This window comes from Periplaneta americana, chromosome 4 (assembly GCF_040183065.1).
Source record: "Periplaneta americana isolate PAMFEO1 chromosome 4, P.americana_PAMFEO1_priV1, whole genome shotgun sequence".
In the NCBI taxonomy this organism is placed as follows: domain Eukaryota; kingdom Metazoa; phylum Arthropoda; class Insecta; order Blattodea; family Blattidae; genus Periplaneta; species Periplaneta americana.
The window spans coordinates 206,799,485-206,819,245 of record NC_091120.1 but is presented as its reverse complement, the minus strand read 5'-3'; the positions used below and the strand labels follow the sequence as shown (position 1 = coordinate 206,819,245).

Genomic DNA, 19,761 nt, shown 5'->3' with positions numbered 1-19,761 from the left:
GACATGCTCTGTATACTATTACATTTATCACCTAATATTATAATTATGTAATTAATAACACAGAAGTACAAGAACATGCTCTGTATACTACTACATTTATCACCTAATATTATAATTATGTAATTAATAGCACAGAAGTACAAGGACATGTTCTGTATACTACTACATTTATCACCTAATATTATAATTATGTAATTAATAACACAGAAGTACAAGGACATGTTCTGTATACTACTACATTTATCACCTAATATTATAATTATGTAATTAATAACACAGAAGTACAAGGACATGTTCTGTATACTACTACATTTATCACCTAATATTATAATTATGTAATTAATAACACAGAAGTACAAGGACATGCTCTGTATACTACTACATTTATCACCTAATATTATAATTATGTAATTAATAACACAGAAGTACAAGGACATGCTCTGTATACTACTACATTTATCACCTAATATTATAATTATGTAATTAATAACACAGAAGTACAAGAACATGCTCTGTATACTACTACATTTATCACCTAATATTATAATTATGTAATTAATAACACAGAAGTACAAGAACATGCTCTGTATACTACTACATTTATCACCTAAAATTATAATTATGTAATTAATAACACAGAAGTACAAGGACATGCTCTGTATACTATTACATTTATCACCTAATATTATAATTATGTAATTAATAACACAGAAGTACAAGAACATGCTCTGTATACTACTACATTTATCACCTAATATTATAATTATGTAATTAATAGCACAGAAGTACAAGGACATGTTCTGTATACTACTACATTTATCACCTAATATTATAATTATGTAATTAATAACACAGAAGTACAAGGACATGTTCTGTATACTACTACATTTATCACCTAATATTATAATTATGTAATTAATAACACAGAAGTACAAGGACATGCTCTGTATACTACTACATTTATCACCTAATATTATAATTATGTAATTAATAACACAGAAGTACAAGGACATGCTCTGTATACTACTACATTTATCACCTAATATAATTATGTAATTAATAACACAGACGTACAAGGACATGCTCTGTATACTACTACATTTATCACCTAATATTATAATTATGTAATTAATAACACAGAAGTACAAGGACATGTTCTGTATACTACTACATTTATCACCTAATATTATAATTATGTAATTAATAACACAGAAGTACAAGGACATGCTCTGTATACTACTACATTTATCACCTAATATTATAATTATGTAATTAATAACACAGAAGTACAAGGACATGCTCTGTATACTACATTTATCACCTAATATTATAATTATGTAATTAATAACACAGAAGTACAATGACACGCTCTGTATACTACTACGTTTATCACCTAATATTATAATTATGTAATTAATAACACAGAAGTACAAGGACATGCTCTGTATACTACTACATTTATCACCTAATATTATAATTATGTAATTAATAACACAGAAGTACAAGAACATGCTCTGTATACTATTACATTTATCACCTAATATTATAATTATGTAATTAATAACACAGAAGTACAAGGACATGCTCTGTATACTATTACATTTATCACCTAATATTATAATTATGTAATTAATAGCACAGAAGTACAAGGACATGCTGTGTATACTACTACATTTATCACCTAATATTATAATTATGTAATTAATAACACAGAAGTACAAGGACATGTTCTGTATACTACTACATTTATCACCTAATATTATAATTATGTAATTAATAACACAGAAGTACAAGGACATGTTCTGTATACTACTACATTTATCACCTAATATTATAATTATGTAATTAATAGCACAGAAGTACAAGGACATGCTGTGTATACTACTACATTTATCACCTAATATTATAATTATGTAACTAATAATACAGTATTGTGAGGAGTTGTTCTGTCATGCCTTTCCAGAAACAAAACTTTGTAAATTATTTATTGTTATATCTTATTCCCAGTGAATGACTTTTTGTGTTAATTAGTATCAGAGATCCGTGATTTTAAATGGAAAATTATGAAGTTATATTTTGCGCGCGATTCACAAATGCCGGAACAAGCTGACTGCTGAAAACGAGCTTTCGCCTGAAAATCTAGGAATGTATCTCGTGCAGTGTCGCTTTACATTTTGTGCAATGAGAAAGTAAAGAGAAAAGAAAAGGCACACGAAGTACGAGTATGCGATGGACTGTGTGGATAGTTTGGTGGTGAAGATGAACCGACGGACGAACGGACCCAAAGGCTGGCAGATAGGAAGTAATATAAAAACGCGTGTCGTGTCTTCGAGTGTGTGCGTTACGTCACTTGTGTGTTATTCCAAAGGACAAGCTCGACCGGAAGTGCCCGGAGAAAGTCTGCGAAACGTCGTGGGGATGACGTATTAAGGGAGTGCATGAAGCAGTATGGAGGAGGAGAAGAAAATGTAATATTGAAGTAAGCAAAGGATAAACCAAAACAGAGAAGTGAAAGTGAAAAATTAGGAAAAAGAACAAGCAAGAGAAACGCGAATTGCAAACGGCGCCGGCTGAGATAGGCCCTGCCCGCTGCGCCTTACCGTGATACACAACACATAGCAATACATTAATCCAGGCTCTGGCACTCACCGAGCAGACGCATGGCGGCGCTCCTCACAACATGGCTGCTCACAACAATGTGACGCTCTCGTCACTGCAGCTGCGCTGTGTGGCACTGCGAACGACGCACGCATATCAAACAAAACACGCACTTCCTGCACGTCATTAATTTTATTGTTGTGTCTGAGAACTGAATACAGATGCGGGCACGAGTTCGACACTTGAGTCACGTCAGCTGGGCAACTGTGAACACGTCGTGTTTCACTTCCCCAACCCCAGAACTGTGCCGTCTGCAAATCACGGCTGCGGTCTTATTTAAGACGACATGCTGGACACGAGGTGTGGAAATTAATACTACAGTACACTGCACCACGCTTGTGACTCCGGTCGTGTCCTGGCGGCTGATGCACCCATACTACCACACATTCACTCCCGCCTGTTGTAACTATAACATAAGGGATGAGGCCGATGGTAGGGTTGGCAAACGACGGCTTTGAGGCGGCCCGTCCTGCTTTTGGTTTTTAAAAATGATCTGCCCGACGCCTTTTGAGTGAAACGCTAGCTTCTAAAAATAAAATATAAAGAAGAAAGATTAAGGGAGTAAGAAAATTAGTAAATTTAACTGAACCTTACAGTTTGAACGCGTTTTTAAATATTTGAAATTATTGTTAATTAAAATTGAGTACGCAGCGTAATTTTTTTATAGCGAAATCCTTTCCCATACATTTCCTCTCCCCCCCTCCAAGACGAAAGCGTTGTCAATTTTTTGTAACAATATTGCAACAATGAAATTATATGTTAATATGAAATAGTTCATAATTTGCTTGTAATGGACAAATGCTACACGAAAAATTGTTTCAGCAACAGTGGAATATACTCTCCCTTCCCTATGCCACATATCTGTCATGCATTAGACAGTTTTGCCTGCAGTAACTACATCGGATCCATTGTTCTTGTAGTTATGAATGTGGCGCTCTTCATTCTAACAAGGGAAGGGTTTCGGTTCGAACAGGAATTTCGTATCCAAAATTTGTATACAGGCCCATCTTTACATCTCTGTAAAGCTCCCAAAAGCATTCGTTTGTGTAATGTGTGGTTTGTCTGTTAGAGCACTGTACAAGTTGAGGGGTGGGGAGAGCACTGCACAAGTTAAGGGGATGGGACATCTTACCCGTAAGCCTAGAAGCTAGTGCGAGTGGTAAAATGTCTAAAGCCCATTGAAGATTTTTCTCCAACGTTCTGTCTGAAAATATTGCAGCTAATAAAAAATGTACACTGTTGTGTGAGTCATTGAATGCGCACAAGGACACAACCTTAATAAATGGATCATTCCAAGGCTAGGACATAGAATGTATGATCATTCCACCTAAAAAAACTAAATATATCCAGCCTCTGAATATCTATTTCCTTAGACAATACAAAATATATGCTCGGAGGATAACAGATTGCATAAGGACTCTTGCTGAGAATCCAGAACTTAACTTGGGAAATCGAGTGTTTATAATGAAAATGCACTCTGTTATTCATACCCAGTTGTCTGCTCCAGTGTACCGCCCCAGTGTACCGCCCTATGCTTCAGTATTCCTGGCAGTCAGCTGGTTACGTGAATCCTGAACAAGTCTCGGACTTCAAAAATGTAATTCAGGTGGCATTTGATTGTTCAGCACTGGAGTGTGGTTCAGAAGATTGTTCAGGTGTTGCTTCTCCGTGTTGTGCTTATTGCTCTGCTCCATGCTGTTTCATGCATTTTATAGAGAATCCTCATGCACATTTTTAAAGAAGTGTATTGACCAATACCAACCAAACGGAGAGTTACACAAATGAATGCTTTAAGGGAATTCGTCATCATTGTGAAGTAAGTCTCTGTACAAATTTTTAACCAAAAATTCCTGTTCGAGCCGAAACCCTTCCCTTGTAAGTGGTCCTATCGTCACTTATTTTTTGTTAATGTTGAAAATCCCTAGTTCTGAAGGAATGTCTTCACTCGTCTGTTCTAATTTAGTATATCCTGCAATATATCTTAGGAATTTCATTTCGTTTGATTGCATCCTGGACTTATCTTTCTTTTCAAGATCCACGTTTCACTCCCATAGAGAAGGCAAGGGCCTGATTTCGCTTGTTTCTTTCTGCACTTTGTTGTTCAGGATTCTTCTAATTGTGCCATTTATATAATTGTCAATATTTTCTTTCTGGTCAGTGCTTTCTAAGTATGTCCCAGTCACTCGCTCTATTGTTTTAAAAGCTTGTCTGTTGTACGATTTATTCGCAGTTTCAGAAATATAAATTGTACATGTAAAGGTGAGTAAAATAAAATTATCGTATATTTTCTTTCTTATATTTCAGGATATTGGTCCAATATCAAAATGTTTCTCTGACTTCGTATGTCTTCCTCCTTCACTTTGCCCACAGAAACGGGAGAACCCTGAGAAAAACTCTGCAACGTCTGTTTTGTCCACCAAAATTCCATCGCGAACAGACCGTGAATCGAACCCGAGCCACCTGGATGAAAAGCCAGCGTGTCAGCGCTGAGCCACAGACGCGGCTGTCCGTCGCACCGGTAGCATCACCAGATGGTCGTCATTCCTTTACTTTCACTATTGGTGAATTTCCACTTATTCTTCTGAAGAGGCAACAGAGGTATACACGCAAACAGACAAAAGAAACACAGTCGTCGTAGAATTTACAGTCTGGAGGGAGCAAACAAACAAAACTAATCTACTACAAAGTAAAGGAACGAACTCGAAGCATCTAGACTCATATTTGATTAGTGTGAAAGGCAGAGGAATGGATGGTTATTGGCTCAATTTATTATTTCAAAACGACAAACCTACCTGAGATCATGAAGAACATAGTCTGTCATTAATTACAAACGACGTTCTTGTATTCAAGCTTTTCTGCTAACGTATCCCGAAATACATTTTTTTTTACCTTCGTATCCCCAAACTGCACTGCAATTATATAAGAAATAACAAGACTACGATCGATGTTGTACTTAATAATAGTAATGAACTGTGTAGCAAGGATAAACAACAGTTGATATTGTAAAAGAAAATGTGTGAACTGCAATAATTATCAACAAGTACAGTAAAATAAATATGTCAGCATTTTCACAATCCTGTCCCCTTGGGGGGGTCGCGTACCATAGATTGAATACCACTGCTTTAAGTGACTACTTCCTCATTTTATCTATAGTTACAAATAGGCTGGGGTAGTGATGCTGATATAGGAAGGGCTTGGGGCTTATCAGGGGCTGAGGCAGGATAGCCCACTGTCAGCGTCGGATTCGCTAATGCCATTTGTCTATCTTGGACAATCATCGCACAAGTGTACGGACTCGTCTGTGCCGGGTGCTGCCAAACCAAGCAATCAAAACAATAAAATTATTCGGAATATGTATGATAACTTTCTTGTGTTAAATTTTAACGTACCTTGTTAACATGTTTCGACCTATTTTCGGTCATCTTCAGAACTGGTCGTTGTTGGTCTTGGCGCCTCGTGTTTCCTGTGTGGGTGCGTTCGTAGTGTAGAGTCAAAGAGTGTATGTGTTTTGAAATTGAGTTGTGTGTTGAGAATATCGTTGGGGTGTGTTTTCGTGTGTCTGTATATTTCATATTGTTCGAGTGTGTTGAGTTTCTGGCTTTTTGGTTGGATGTGTAGTATTTCCATGTCTGTGTTGATGTCTCTATAGGTGTGGTTGGCATTTGTGATGTGTTCTGCATATGTGGAGGTGTTTTGTAATTTTGTTATGGTTGTGATGTGTTCTTTGTAATTTAACACAAGAAAGTTCTTATCATACATATTCCGAGGTGATACAGTGTTAAAAGTTGTGTAATCAAAATGTATAATCAAATTATAATACATATTCCAAACTACAAGTCGAATGCCAAACATTAAGATTCTTCAATAACAATAGAACCTTCTTTCAATACCGTGAAGTAGGAATCCAATCCTATCTAGGAATTCAGTTGCAAACTACAAATGTTCGCTCTCATCTTCAGTAATTAAATTATTCACACTGACGTAACTCCTACTCACTAAATATAATGCTCTTGCAATAAGGTAGAAAATGTACCACTGACTTCATTACAATGTTCACTTTTAGTGCTTAATCAGCTATCTGTGATAAAACATTATAGCCTACAGTACATCTTTCAGTGTGCCTACTTCATTTCAATGATATCACTTTCAGAAAGTATGGAGGGTGGTAAAGCGACCAAGTCTGGTTTATCGTGATCATCATGGGGATATTCGCCATTTATAATTTGTAGTAAGAAGTTGGGAAAGTCACATTCCTTTGGCTTCGCTCGCATATTTTTACTAAATTTAAATATTTTGGATATTGGCCACAAAGGAGAGAGCTGTACGGAATTTTGGAGGATGACTGCTCTCGATCTGTGAGGCACAACAGGCAATACCTGCCTGAAATCGCCTCCAAAACTATAATTTTACCATCAAATGGCACATCATTATTCATTATATCCAGGGCTGAGCAAAATACTGACATCCAAGTATTTCAAATACAGATACAAAATACTTCAAAAATTGTATTTGAAATACAAATACAAAATACTTTTTACATATGAATAATTAATTACTCCTCCCTTAAAAAAAAAAAACAGTTTCTCAAGAAGTTTATCAGGTAAGGATCTCCTGGCTGGTGAATGAATAAATCCTGCAAAACAGAACAGGTGCAGAGGTACACAAACTTGTATTATACTTTATAAAAGCTTGTTTCACTGTTGGGTAATTCTCTGGAGAGCACAGGGTTGTCCCTTTGCCGTTGAAGAATTGTGTGAGCTCATACTCCGCAGTAGACAAGTTCTTTTCTTTTTGCTTTTCAAAGTCTGTTGTACTTGAGTTGAAAACATAAAAATTGTCTTCATCGTCTGAACTGACCAAAGGTGTAGCAGAGAACTGCTCAGCTGGTTTCACACATATATTCTGTGTCCTTTTCTCATCATTTGATGAGGCAGTGTCAGTAGCCATCTCATCTTCAATGATGGGTAGAGCAAGCTGCCAAAATAGTTCAATTTGCTTCTGGGGTCAAATCAAACATAGCTTTAAATCTTGATGAAAGCGAACTTATTAGGATTGGAGTTACTTGGAATATGGTGTAGATTGCTATATAACAGAATATGTAATCTGTTTTTGAGGGAAATTAACAGAGGACAAAAGTTGGTCATAATAGCACGTCTTCTCATTTGCATTAAATTAAGGGCTACGGCAATGGGTTTCAGAACTGCACAATATTCTTCAAGGTACTGAAACTCAATATCTTTGAAGATTGGCAATCCCAGTTTTTCACATATACTGTTTATATCATGTATTTGAGAGGTAGAGTCAAAGAGAATTCCATCGGGTTGGACAAGGAAACTATAATGAATATTTCAAGACATCTGATCTAATTTCTGAGGATTTGGGTCCCCTAGACGCATTCCATAATGCTAAACATTTAGCAAGTGTTGGGTGATGGATCCTTGATGCGGTTGGAGATTTCTTTATGGCATTAAGGAAATCAGTTGTGGCAAGAAAACTAAGTGTATGGCTAGCACAACTGAAATGGGTAGGCAAATAAGACAAAAGTTCATTCTTCAAATCCAAATCCAAAACTTGAAGGACAAGAAGAAGAAAAAAGTGTTTTGAGTATTTGAAATACAAAATACACCAGTTTTATGTATTTAAATACAAAATACTTTCGAAAATCCTTACAAATTACAAAATACAAATGTATTTCAATTATGTATTTCAAACACTGCCCTGCAGACGATTTATATGCATAGTAGCCACAGAGCTTCATCCCAGATCATTAGCTTTGCTGAACGAATATGAGAAGCCTCTTTGCTATTTAACACCTGATAAATTTAGAGGTAATTTGAATCGACTGTGCACAGTACAGTCTTGAGGTAGTAACATTGCTGAATTACATTTAGCCCCAAATTTGTGCAGTTGTGAATCACACACTGATAAACAAAGGTTTTCCCAGGGCCACTCGGGCCATGATTGCTGATACTTCCTCCTTTTTTTGTGCCAAGTCCATAATTTTAGTAATTATAGCATGTTGTTGTTCACTTGCCTGGCCTACCTCTGTCTTCACCGATCCTCATTAATTTGTGGAGAGTTTACTGGCACATCTGAGGTTGGCAAGTCAAAAGGTGATATAAGAAATGTCTGTAAGAGCGAACTGCAGGTGACACAAACATTGTACTACAGGAATACTGACTTGCAACAAAAAATTAACGAAACTTCCGGAACACTTGAGCAACGGTTAACAGTAAGCTCAAATTAAATGCAAATAAAACTATTTATGAATTTCAACAACAGTTGCAAGACCCTGTACAGATTATACTTAACGGCACCATAATTAAAGAATATTTAATATTTGAGGAGAAAAATTCGCTCCGGTGCCGGGGATCGAACCCGGGTCCTTGCTTCTATGTACCAAGCGCTCTGACTACTGAGCTACACCGAATTCAATCCACAGCGCCAGATCGAACTCTCCTCCTATGGTGTTTCCCTTTTTGTGGCCTGACTCCAAGTTGGGCATATACGTTGACGTTTATATTTCATTGTACAAGGAGCGCACTCAGCTGAGTGACTAATGGCCGGGATTCCACAGTAAAGTGCACAGCAATCTGTACAGACTCATGCACTGCTAGCTAGACGAATTTACTAAAGATGTTATTGATTGGTCCAACAATTAAAATTAATTGTCATTATAACAGATATTATTCTGTTGGACCAATCAATAACATCTTCAGTAAATAATTAAAGAAGTTAAAAACACAAAATTTCTAGGTATCTGGGTTGATACAGACCTGACATGGGAAAGCCACATTCAGTTCTTAACAGAAAAAATATCTCGACTATGCTATGTATTCCGAATCCTCTCAAAAACATCACCCACTGAGCTACTATTGTCAGTTTATTTTGGCTATGTACATTCAGTCATATCATATGGAATCATATTCTGGGATCATCATCAAAATCTTCTCTTATACTTAAACTAAAAAAACGAATAATTAAAATTATGAAGCAAGTATCCATTCGCACAGAAAGTAAAGGACTTTTCAAGGAACTTAAAATTTTACCGGTACCCTGTGTTTATATCCTAGAAACGGTATGCTTTATTCATAAAAATTTTAATTCCTTTAAAACAAACTCAGAATATCACGAGCACAATACTAGGACATCCAATAATATACATTTGAATTATCACAGACTTGCCAAACTCTCAATACCCCTACACATGCCGGCAGTAATTTATATAATAAACTTCCCCCACATGTCAAGGCACATAACAATAGTATGTTAAGAAATCTGTTAAAAATATATTACTGACACACATGCCAATGTGCACAAAGGAATATTTAAATATAAAGTTTTAAATCTTAACCATTTGTTCTTTTGAGTACTGCCCTTCTGTTTTCTCTTGTTTCATGTGCCTGGAGACCTGCTGGAAGAGAGACAGCATCAAGACTCAGAAGAAAGAAAATCAATTGCCTGCTAGAGTGTGATTACAAAATAATTTGTGAATCTCTTAAAATAAACCCAGCATCTTATTTACAAGTAACTATTCTAGTGTGTTATGCATTACTGACTGAATTAGTAGTGCGTTATTTGCTTAGTGATTAACTACATTATATTCTGAGTAACTAGTATCCTATTTAATAAGCATGGTCTATGGCCTAACGTCATGAGCAAGCAGATGATGCGTTGCTCCACAAGGTCGTCAGTGATGATGGTTGGCCTCCCACTCCGCTCCTCGTCATGCACATTTTGGCGTCCTGCTGAAAATTGTCTACAGCAGCAACGCACCATCTGCTTGCCCATAGACCTGGCACAGCTGATGATACATTTCAATCGGCGCTATGCCCTGTGCATTCAAAAACTTTATCACTGACCGCACTTCACACTCAGCGGGAGCTGGAATAGGAGCGTCCATCTTCAACCAATGCAACGAAGCTACTGAGAGCACTCGGGAAGTTCCGTTGGCGCATGCGCCATGCCAGGACATTACTCTATCACGTACATGCAGTCGCTTCGCGCAACATATGGTTTGCTGTGGGACGAGTGGGGAAAGTTACTTTATGGACGCGCCTCTTACATATGTCCCCTGTTAAAACACACTAATTTAATTCTTTCCAATGTAACAATACAAAATAACGTTGGTTACTATCGTAACCTGGTAGAATGACAAATGACTAGCACTTTAATATTCACTTCCGTTCAGTTTTGTAACTTGTTCAATTTTCTTAATATTTCAAGTTTTTAGTTGTTTCTTAGACAATTTTGATGTGTGTATTTTATTTTACAACAGTAAAGTAATGACTCAATAAGTTTCGTGCATATATTGGAAGATGTAAATTTGCATTAACATTAAATTTAAAAGTCATGTTGAGTTCAGATAAGTTTGTGAAATAATATCATATAAATTAGTTATTTATTTTTCAGTCAATCATTTATCATGTTAAGATGGCAGAACTGGATTCTGTTACATCAAGGTACAATGTTAATATATGTCACGAATATTTTCGACTTACTTTCAAGTCATCTTCAGGTGATACTTTTCTAACAAACGAACATTTGAACTACGTGAAAATATTATTTAAACACTAGTAAATAGTCTGACCATGCATACTTTACATAAAATGGTTGAATGGCATACATAGTCTTTATGAAATTAAAAACATTTAAAATTATTATATATAACACTGAAGACTAGGATTGTTCTTTATGACGTTCAATGTATTGGAAGACTGTATGAAGTGGATGTAAAAGAAAATCTCAGTCTATTCGCCATGGTGAGAGGCATTAGAATAGACCGAGATTTTCTTTTACATCCACTTCATACAGTCTTCCAATACATTGAACGTCAAAAAGAACAAGCCTAGTCTTCAATTATATATATAATAATTTTAAACGATTTTAATTTCATAATTCAGGCACACTGCCTCTATGTCAATTTAATTTTAAGACTATGTACGCCATTCAACCATTTTATGTAAAGTATGCATGGTCAGACTATTTACTAGTGTTTTATAAATGTGTTTAAATAATATTTTCACCTAGTTCAAATGTTTGTTTGTTAGAAAACTATCACCTGAAGATGATTTGAAAGTAAGTCGAAAATATTCGTAACGTTCAGTATATTAACATTGTACCTTGATGTAACAGAATCCATTTCTGCCATCATAAAATGATAAGTGATTGACTGAAAAATAAATAACTAATTTATATGATATTAACTTTAAACTTCATTGCCCATTGGTATTACAACAGATTACAATATATTTCTCCAAATTTTCAGATGTAAATCTCTTTCGGTTATCAGCAAGTATGTTCTTATAAACAGAGAATGTTCTTTCAACTTCACATGAAGTTAGGGGACAAAACTTAAAAGCTGCTATTTCTTTAGGTGCGTAATTCTGAACAGTCTGGGCTCACCTTGTAGAATTCCACTAATCTTTTTCACTGTTTCCAAACCTAGATTTCGTTCCTCAATTTTCTTCATCTTCTCTGTTAGAATTCTCCCCAATGGCCCTGGTAATTTGTTGAAAGATGTTATGACAGTGTTCAACAAACTCACTGCAATAGTCAGCTGAAGACCACGTTCCTCAAGTTTGGTCATTGTTTCAGGAAGTGTATTGATGTGTGCCTATGTGCGAAAGTTCACTTTGAATTCCTACATCATCTGCTGCCAATATTGCTGAATTAATACAGGCCGCATCTTCTGGATTCAGTAAATGAAGCACCTAAGAACAAACATATAATTAATTAATTATGAAAAAAATAAGGACCATCGCAGGCCTGCCTCCTAGTGTTAAAATCTAGTATTTCAATATATTCAAGAAATTTATTATTGAAATTCAATAAAAATAAACTGCTGTTTATCAAGTAAACAAGGAAAATATAAACTAAATATAGTGTAGTGCATGGAAACCCTTACTATTTAGTTCATTTATATAATTTATCTATTTAAATTATAGAAATGTATTTACAGTGAAACTTGGATCTATGCATCAATGAAAAACACAAATATTTGAACTTAAATTAGATAACTGGAAGCCCCAAAAATAGGTGGCACGAGACCGTAACAGACCCTCAAGGGTCTAACACATGATGGCGAATGATGATGATGAAATTAGATAGCTCAGAATACCAACCTTCTTAATATCTTCAATATGCAAACAGTAGTAGAGTGCAGCATTGATCCAGGTTCCCATCTAGTTAATACAGGCTCTGGTAGAAGAGTAATTTCTGTTAGTTCTTTGAATAGTGCAGTCCTTGCTGGAGCCTTTACAAACACCTTTTTAACCGAAGAAATCAAATTGTTGGCCTTAGGATGCTGTGAACGAATCTCTTCAGCAGCACGATGTAGGCTGTGGACAATGCAAGTACAGTGGATCTTTTTGGGGTAGAAAACTTGAAGTGCCCCCGCTGATTTCAGCATATATGCTGCACTGTCAGTTAAGAATGCCAGGAATCTCTCTTCATGTACTTTGGTTGGCCAGAGTAAACCTAAAAACAAATTTACACTCAAGTCATTCTCTGATATCTCTATTTCTTTCAGTTATATTCAGGATAATAAACTTACACAAAGCATCTCTGACTGTCCTTGCAATGGTAGCATGATTGGTATTTTCTAAGACAGTGCACATAATCAGATGAGGAGATCCAGCGTCTATGGAGTCCATTTTCACCACAACTACATTAGCTACATACCTTCCACAGGAATCTGTAGTTTCATCCACGGAAACCCAAATAAGTGAATCTCCTATGTCGCTTCTAATTTCTTGGAGGACCTAAAATATAATTTATTTTTAATAGTTACGAAAACAACTATTTTAAAGTACACATCAATTACACAAATGTTTTAAGCAATTAACTTCAATAAACATTATTAACCCTCAACTGGTATTGCTTTTTAAATGTACATTACAATATCTAGCCATATGGGTCTATATTGACCCATAGATACCAGTTGAGGGTTAAATAACTGAACTCACTTTTTCATACAGCGGATCCAAGTAATTCTTTCTCAATGTGGACTCGCCAGGAATTTGCCTTTTAATGTATTTCTGCAAAAATCCGCGAAGTAATGGATTGTGCAGCTTCCTCCAAGGTGCATCAGATGCTACTGGGGCTTCACAGAGGTTCGGACTAAATGTATCATTTTCATTTTGTTTTGGATTCAAATGAAGCAAAGGCTGATAATTATTTTTCGTTGCATTTTTTATGTGAGACGCAGTCTGCAAATGCTGATCCACTTGGAACTTTTTTGTGCGGTTCACCTATTAACTAAAACATTATTAAAATTTAAAATACGCAACTGTAGTTTGTTAAAATTTTATTTTTTTTTAGATTTTGATTTGTTATTATTTAATTATTTTATTGGAACTTTTTTATTAAATTATTATTTATTTGTAATTATGATAAAATTAGTAATTTTTTATTTATTTTATTTAATTTTTGTTAAAAGTTTAAAAGGATAAGTAATATAATGTGTCTTTGTAAATAAAATAATTAAAAGTGTTTGTGGATAAATATTTTTAAAAAGTGCAAAAGCTTACTTTCTTCGATCAAACTTGATAAAACATACGTTTTCTGTCCCATATTAAAGTCTTCTCTCCATCAATCCAGCTTTTCAGAAGAGTACTACTTGAACTTTTGTCTTTAGGCATAACGAATATCACAACAAACCACCATGAAACACATGAACCGAATAAATACATGGAAAGTTGGCAGTCAGTTTGAATTTTGCTGTTCAAATATAAACCAATTCATAGGTATAGTATTCTATTAAACCATTATTAACATACTTACTTACTTACAAATGGCTTTTAAGGAACCCGAAGGTTCATTGCCGCCCTCACATAAGCCCGCCAGCGGTCCCTATCCTGTGCAAGATTAATCCAGTCTCTATCATCATATCCCACCTCCCTCAAATCCATTTTAATATTATCCTCCCATCTATGTCTCGGCCTCCCTAAAGGTCTTTTTACCTCCGGTCTCCCAACTAACACTCTATATGCATTTCTGGATTCGTCCATACGTGCTACATGCCCTGCCCATCTCAAACGTCTGGATTTAATGTTCCTAATTATGTCAGGTGAAGAATACAATGCGTGCAGTTCTGTGTTGTGTAACTTTCTCCATTCTCCTGTAACTTCATCCTGCTTAGCCCCAAATATTTTCCTCAGCACCTTATTCTCAAACACCCTTAACCTATGTTCCTCTCTCAGAGTGAGAGGTCAAGTTTCACAACCATACAGAACAACCAGTAATATAACTGTTTTATAAATTCTAACTTTCAGATTTTTGGATATAATGTCTATAATACAGTATTGTAAAATTTATGAAGGAAAATGAAAATATATACAGTAGGTTGTTTTATTTACAAATGTTTTCTATTTTTAGTTCCATTACCAATTCTTGAAATTAAACTAAATTCTGTTCAAACATGACTGTATTGTAAACTACGTGAGACAGCAGATCATGTTGATGACTTTTATTTACAAAAATACAAAGATTGCAAATTTTCCCTGCAATGAGATTATTACTCTTCATGATGGTATTGTGAATTTTAGCACAGCGGAAATAATTATAGCTTTTATTTAGGGTCTACTAATTTTTGGAGAAATTGAACAACATAGTGAACTTGAGCTGGGCAGAAGAGGAAAAGGTTAGGTTTTATTTATCATTGGGATCCACTTCGATATCGTGACCAATTTACAAATAATTTAAAATTACATTAAAATGTATGCTTTGAGCAAACCTGATCTACGAATTCAGTTTGGTATTAAAAACATTCCTTCTCCACAAATTCACATCTCAGTTCATTTATTGCATTATATCGCATACAGGGAAGTATGTGGTCATTTAACATCCAAAATACCACTGTTACATTACATACTAGTCTTGCCACTGTGCACCTGTGTATTTATATATCATTCGTAAAAGTGCAAGACCTCTTAATTCCTGAGGACTTATGCACTATTGCCAACAATATGGTACTGTTATTTCGGAACTGTTATTTGGAACCTAGTATTTTCGTGGAACTGGAACAGTTGGAACTGTTACGAGAAAATAACTTTTTCCATCTCTAATTGGAGCACATTTAGAGGCTGTTTAAAGCATTTCATTCCAAGTAACGTAACAGTTTCTTCTGCAGAAGACTTGGATGCAGAATTGAAATGTACGCCAAAACTGTTTACTCTGCAGTCAGGTTAGCAACTGATTCCTTCCAGATAAATAAAAATATAAATATAAATCCAGAACTCAAACTTACGTCAACAAAAAAGAACAGGCGACAGAGAACTTGTAACCCTGCAGATAAAAATATATATAATAATCTGAAAACCAAACTTCATAGATGGGCTACTGAACTCAGAAGTAATAAATCTGAAGCTGATGTAAAAAATGCTGCTTCATCAAATACCATTTTGAAAATCACTAAAAGATGTCAAACTCCTCTCTAAACAGCATCCAATACAATCTCCTTCCGGACTCAAACCTAACCCAAATGAAAAATCTGAATACTTAGAAAATCTTGGACTGTACACTTTCATGGCCGGCGTTATATGGAACGATGTTATCTAGGCTAAAGGGCAGTGGTCTGTTGCTACCATACATTTCGTCTGCTGCTCCGGCAGATGAAATGTATGGTAGCAACAGCACCAACAGATCATGGCCCTTTAGCCTGGATAACGTTCCATACTTAGAAAATCATTTTGAAGAACCTCCTGCTCATCCAGATTATAATACTGTAAATCAAGAGATAGCCACTCAAGTTATAACAATCTTCAACAAGCCACATAATAGTCAAATTCGTCCACACCTATGGAGTAACGGTCAGCATGTCTGGCTGCAAAACCAGGTGGCCGGGTTCGAATCCCAGTTGGGGCAAGTTATCTGGTTGAGGTTTTTTCCGGGGTTTTCCCTCAACCCAATACGAACAAATGCTGGGTAACTTTCGGTGTTGGACCCCGGACTCATTTCACTGGCATTATCACCTTCATCTCATTCAGACGCTAAATGACCTAGATGTTGATACAGCGTCGTAAAATAACCCAATAAAAAAATAGTCAAATTCACAATACTACTCCCTCTGAAGTGAAATCAATAATCAAATCATTAAAATCTTCCAGTTCTTCAGGACCTGATAAGATAAACAACCTAGCCCTGAAGAATCTTCCTCAAAAAACAATGTCATATCACTAAACTGTTTAACATAGTAATGAGTCTGGAATATTTTCTCACATCATGGAAACATGCACATATCACTACTTCTGAAGCAAATAAACCACCTAATTTTCCTCAAAACAGATATCCTATCAGCCTACGATACACAAGGAAAAGTATGAGAAAATTATCCTTAGACTTGGCCCATTCACGGAGAAGATTAACCCCCTTGGCACACAGCATTCCAGAAAGGGAAATCTGTAAATCACTGCATACTTTCTTTAGTTGAATCCTATCATATATACCCCAGATAGGTCAGCCTTGTAGGCTTTGACGTTAACAACTTTTGTCAGGTTTACTACGCTGCCATCTAGTTGTTACATAAGGAGTCACGTCATAATTCCCATTTGAATTGCATTAGCAACTGTACTGCCATCTCGTGTTCGATCCTGGCGGTTGTTCTCTTCAAAGTGCAAACGATTTTAACATAGCGATGACCTGTTACATATATGATCTAACAGCTGATGTCAAGAAGGCTTTTGACTGTGCCTGGCACTATGGTGTTTTGTGTAAAATTGATCAACTAAATTAATAGCCTGTTACCTACAGGATAGGACATTCCAAGCAAAAATCGAGGCTCTTTGTCTTCAACTCATCATACAGCTGCTGATGTCTTGGGCCCTATTCCATACTGTTTATATATGGCAGATATACCCACTTTAACTCAAACTTCTGTTCTTATGTATGCTGACGACACTACCATTTATCACACGAGCTAAATGATGTAACAACAGTTCAAACTCACATTAACTCTATGTCAGAATGGTACAAAAAGTGGCCTATTTCAATCCAGAAAAATTTCAAGCTGTATTATTCATCAAATACAGAAAACGTCCAAGAGATAATTTATCCATCAACAACCAAGAAATTCCTTTTACTGATAATGTAAAATACCTACGAGTATATCTAGGTAAGAGGCTACTGTTTCATAAACATATTGAAATCACCAAATCTAAAGGAAATGCAAGGATATCACATCTCTTTCCCCTTTCCAAGTCTCTCCAGTGCTTAGCTAACAAAGAAAAATTGTACTAGGCCTATACACAATGTTAGCATTGCAGTGCCAGTCTGGTATCACATACCTGAAAGTGTCCTTAAACCATTGAAAAATAATTCACGCATCTGACTGGTACACTAGAATTCTACAAATGCATGAAGATCTGGATAAGTTCCTTGAAATTATTTGAAAGAACAAGTGACAAAATTTTACGAAAACATTAATAAAAGTGAAAATTAATTAATTAATTAATCAATCATTTAGAACAATATGATCCTCATTTCTTTTGTAAACAACAGGAACATACTGGTACCCACATAATACTATACGTACGTATGTATGTATCCAATGCCTGACCACTTCACTCTACATGATTCAGGTTCCACATATAGCAGATAGATGGCAGGGTTGTGACCCATTTTTTCTAGTTGCACACCACTTCGGCGGGCCACACTGTACATGTGTAGTATCTGCTGAAAGTTACGTCGTGTGCTAGGGTGAGTGTATGTGTAAGTACAGTGTATGGAATGAGTGATGACGAGGAAGGGAGAAGGGGAAACCTGGTGCTGGCACGTAGCCTACTCCTGTCAAATAGCACCAAGGTACCCACATAATATTGCAATTGTAAATTTGTAATCTAATTAATGTATTACAGCCTGGTGGATGCTGACTACCAGAGTCTTTATATCAATTACTGCATAATTTTTATGTATCTCAATAATGTACATTAAAAGGCAAGAGGCATTTAGGTTACTGTCTTGATACTTTTGCAATAAAGTGAAGTGTATATGGGGGGGGGGGAACTCTGTTGGGCGATATAAAGTGAGTAGAAATATGATGCTACTTCTTTTAAATGGTGCAATTTTTTATAGTGATATTTAAAATTAATTGAGTGTATAAAGTGTATTAATATTTAGCAGTGACTATAAATAAGTTGTTACATTAAACATTATCTTCCATGTTTGGTGTGAGTGCTTCAAGCACATTAATCTGTGTGGTGTATTTCTAAATAAAAAAAAGTGCCCTGGCATTGAAATTTCGAAGCATAAACTACTGGGCCATTCTATTTAAACAGAAACAGTTGGTTGCTTATAGCCATATAGAAAACAGAATTGAAGCAACTTACTGATATCAAAGATTAAGAAGTTGTCAGGTCTGAAGAGCAGATTTCACCATCAGACACTGCCCGGGTCCATCCACCAGGCCTGATTAATCTTAAGCATAGACGAATTCAGAAGATGTATACAATATCTCCTCAAATATCCCAGTTTCTTCAAGTCAACAATAACTAACAATTTCATTGCCTCACATAAAAATGGAGGTTTCTACAAATCCAGAAGTTCATGCAAGTACTAGCATAGAAAAGAAATGAATAGACTCCAAAATGAAAGTTCGTGAACAGATGATGAAGAATTATTTATACCACCAAAAAAGTCACTGAAAACATATGCTGCAAAAGTTTTAACAAACTGCAATAATGACAATAATAGATTCCAGGTTCCATGTAGGGCACCTTCTATATTTATGCAACCAACCAATTCAGAAACAACACCAAGATGTAGTCACTACTAATAGTCAAAACAATTCTACTATGGCTACAGCACAAAATTTAGTCGACAAGAAACCAAAGAAACCCCCGCCTATTATCCTAACTACAAAACTTTCCAATTTCTTTTCCAATAATCAAATAATCCGAGGAAAAAGAATAATATACAGCAATAAAGGTCTTAAATATCATGACAAGCTCATAGAGATCTTCAAATCAACTTAAGAATAATATACAGCAATAAAGGTCTTAAATATCGTGACAAGCTCATAGAGATCTTCAAATCAACTTAAGAATAATATACAGCAATAAAGGTCTTAAATAACATGACAAGCTCATAGAAATCTTCAAATCAACT

At 35.6% G+C, this 19,761-nt stretch overlaps 1 protein-coding gene across 2 annotated transcripts in view; it reads right to left on the bottom strand.

Annotated features, from left to right (window-relative positions):
- The window catches only part of LOC138698724 (inverted formin-2-like), a 120,962-nt gene extending 118,279 nt beyond the window's left edge, over positions 1-2,683 (bottom strand). The window contains exon 1 of one of the 2 annotated variants that reach the window (XM_069824934.1): positions 2,650-2,683. In XM_069824934.1, coding sequence (XP_069681035.1) covers positions 2,650-2,662 — 13 coding nt within the window. In that variant the 5' untranslated portion in view covers positions 2,663-2,683. The remainder of the gene's footprint in view (positions 1-2,649) is intronic. The other variant, XM_069824935.1, reaches the window with a different exon arrangement.
- Between the last annotated feature and the right edge of the window lie 17,078 nt (positions 2,684-19,761).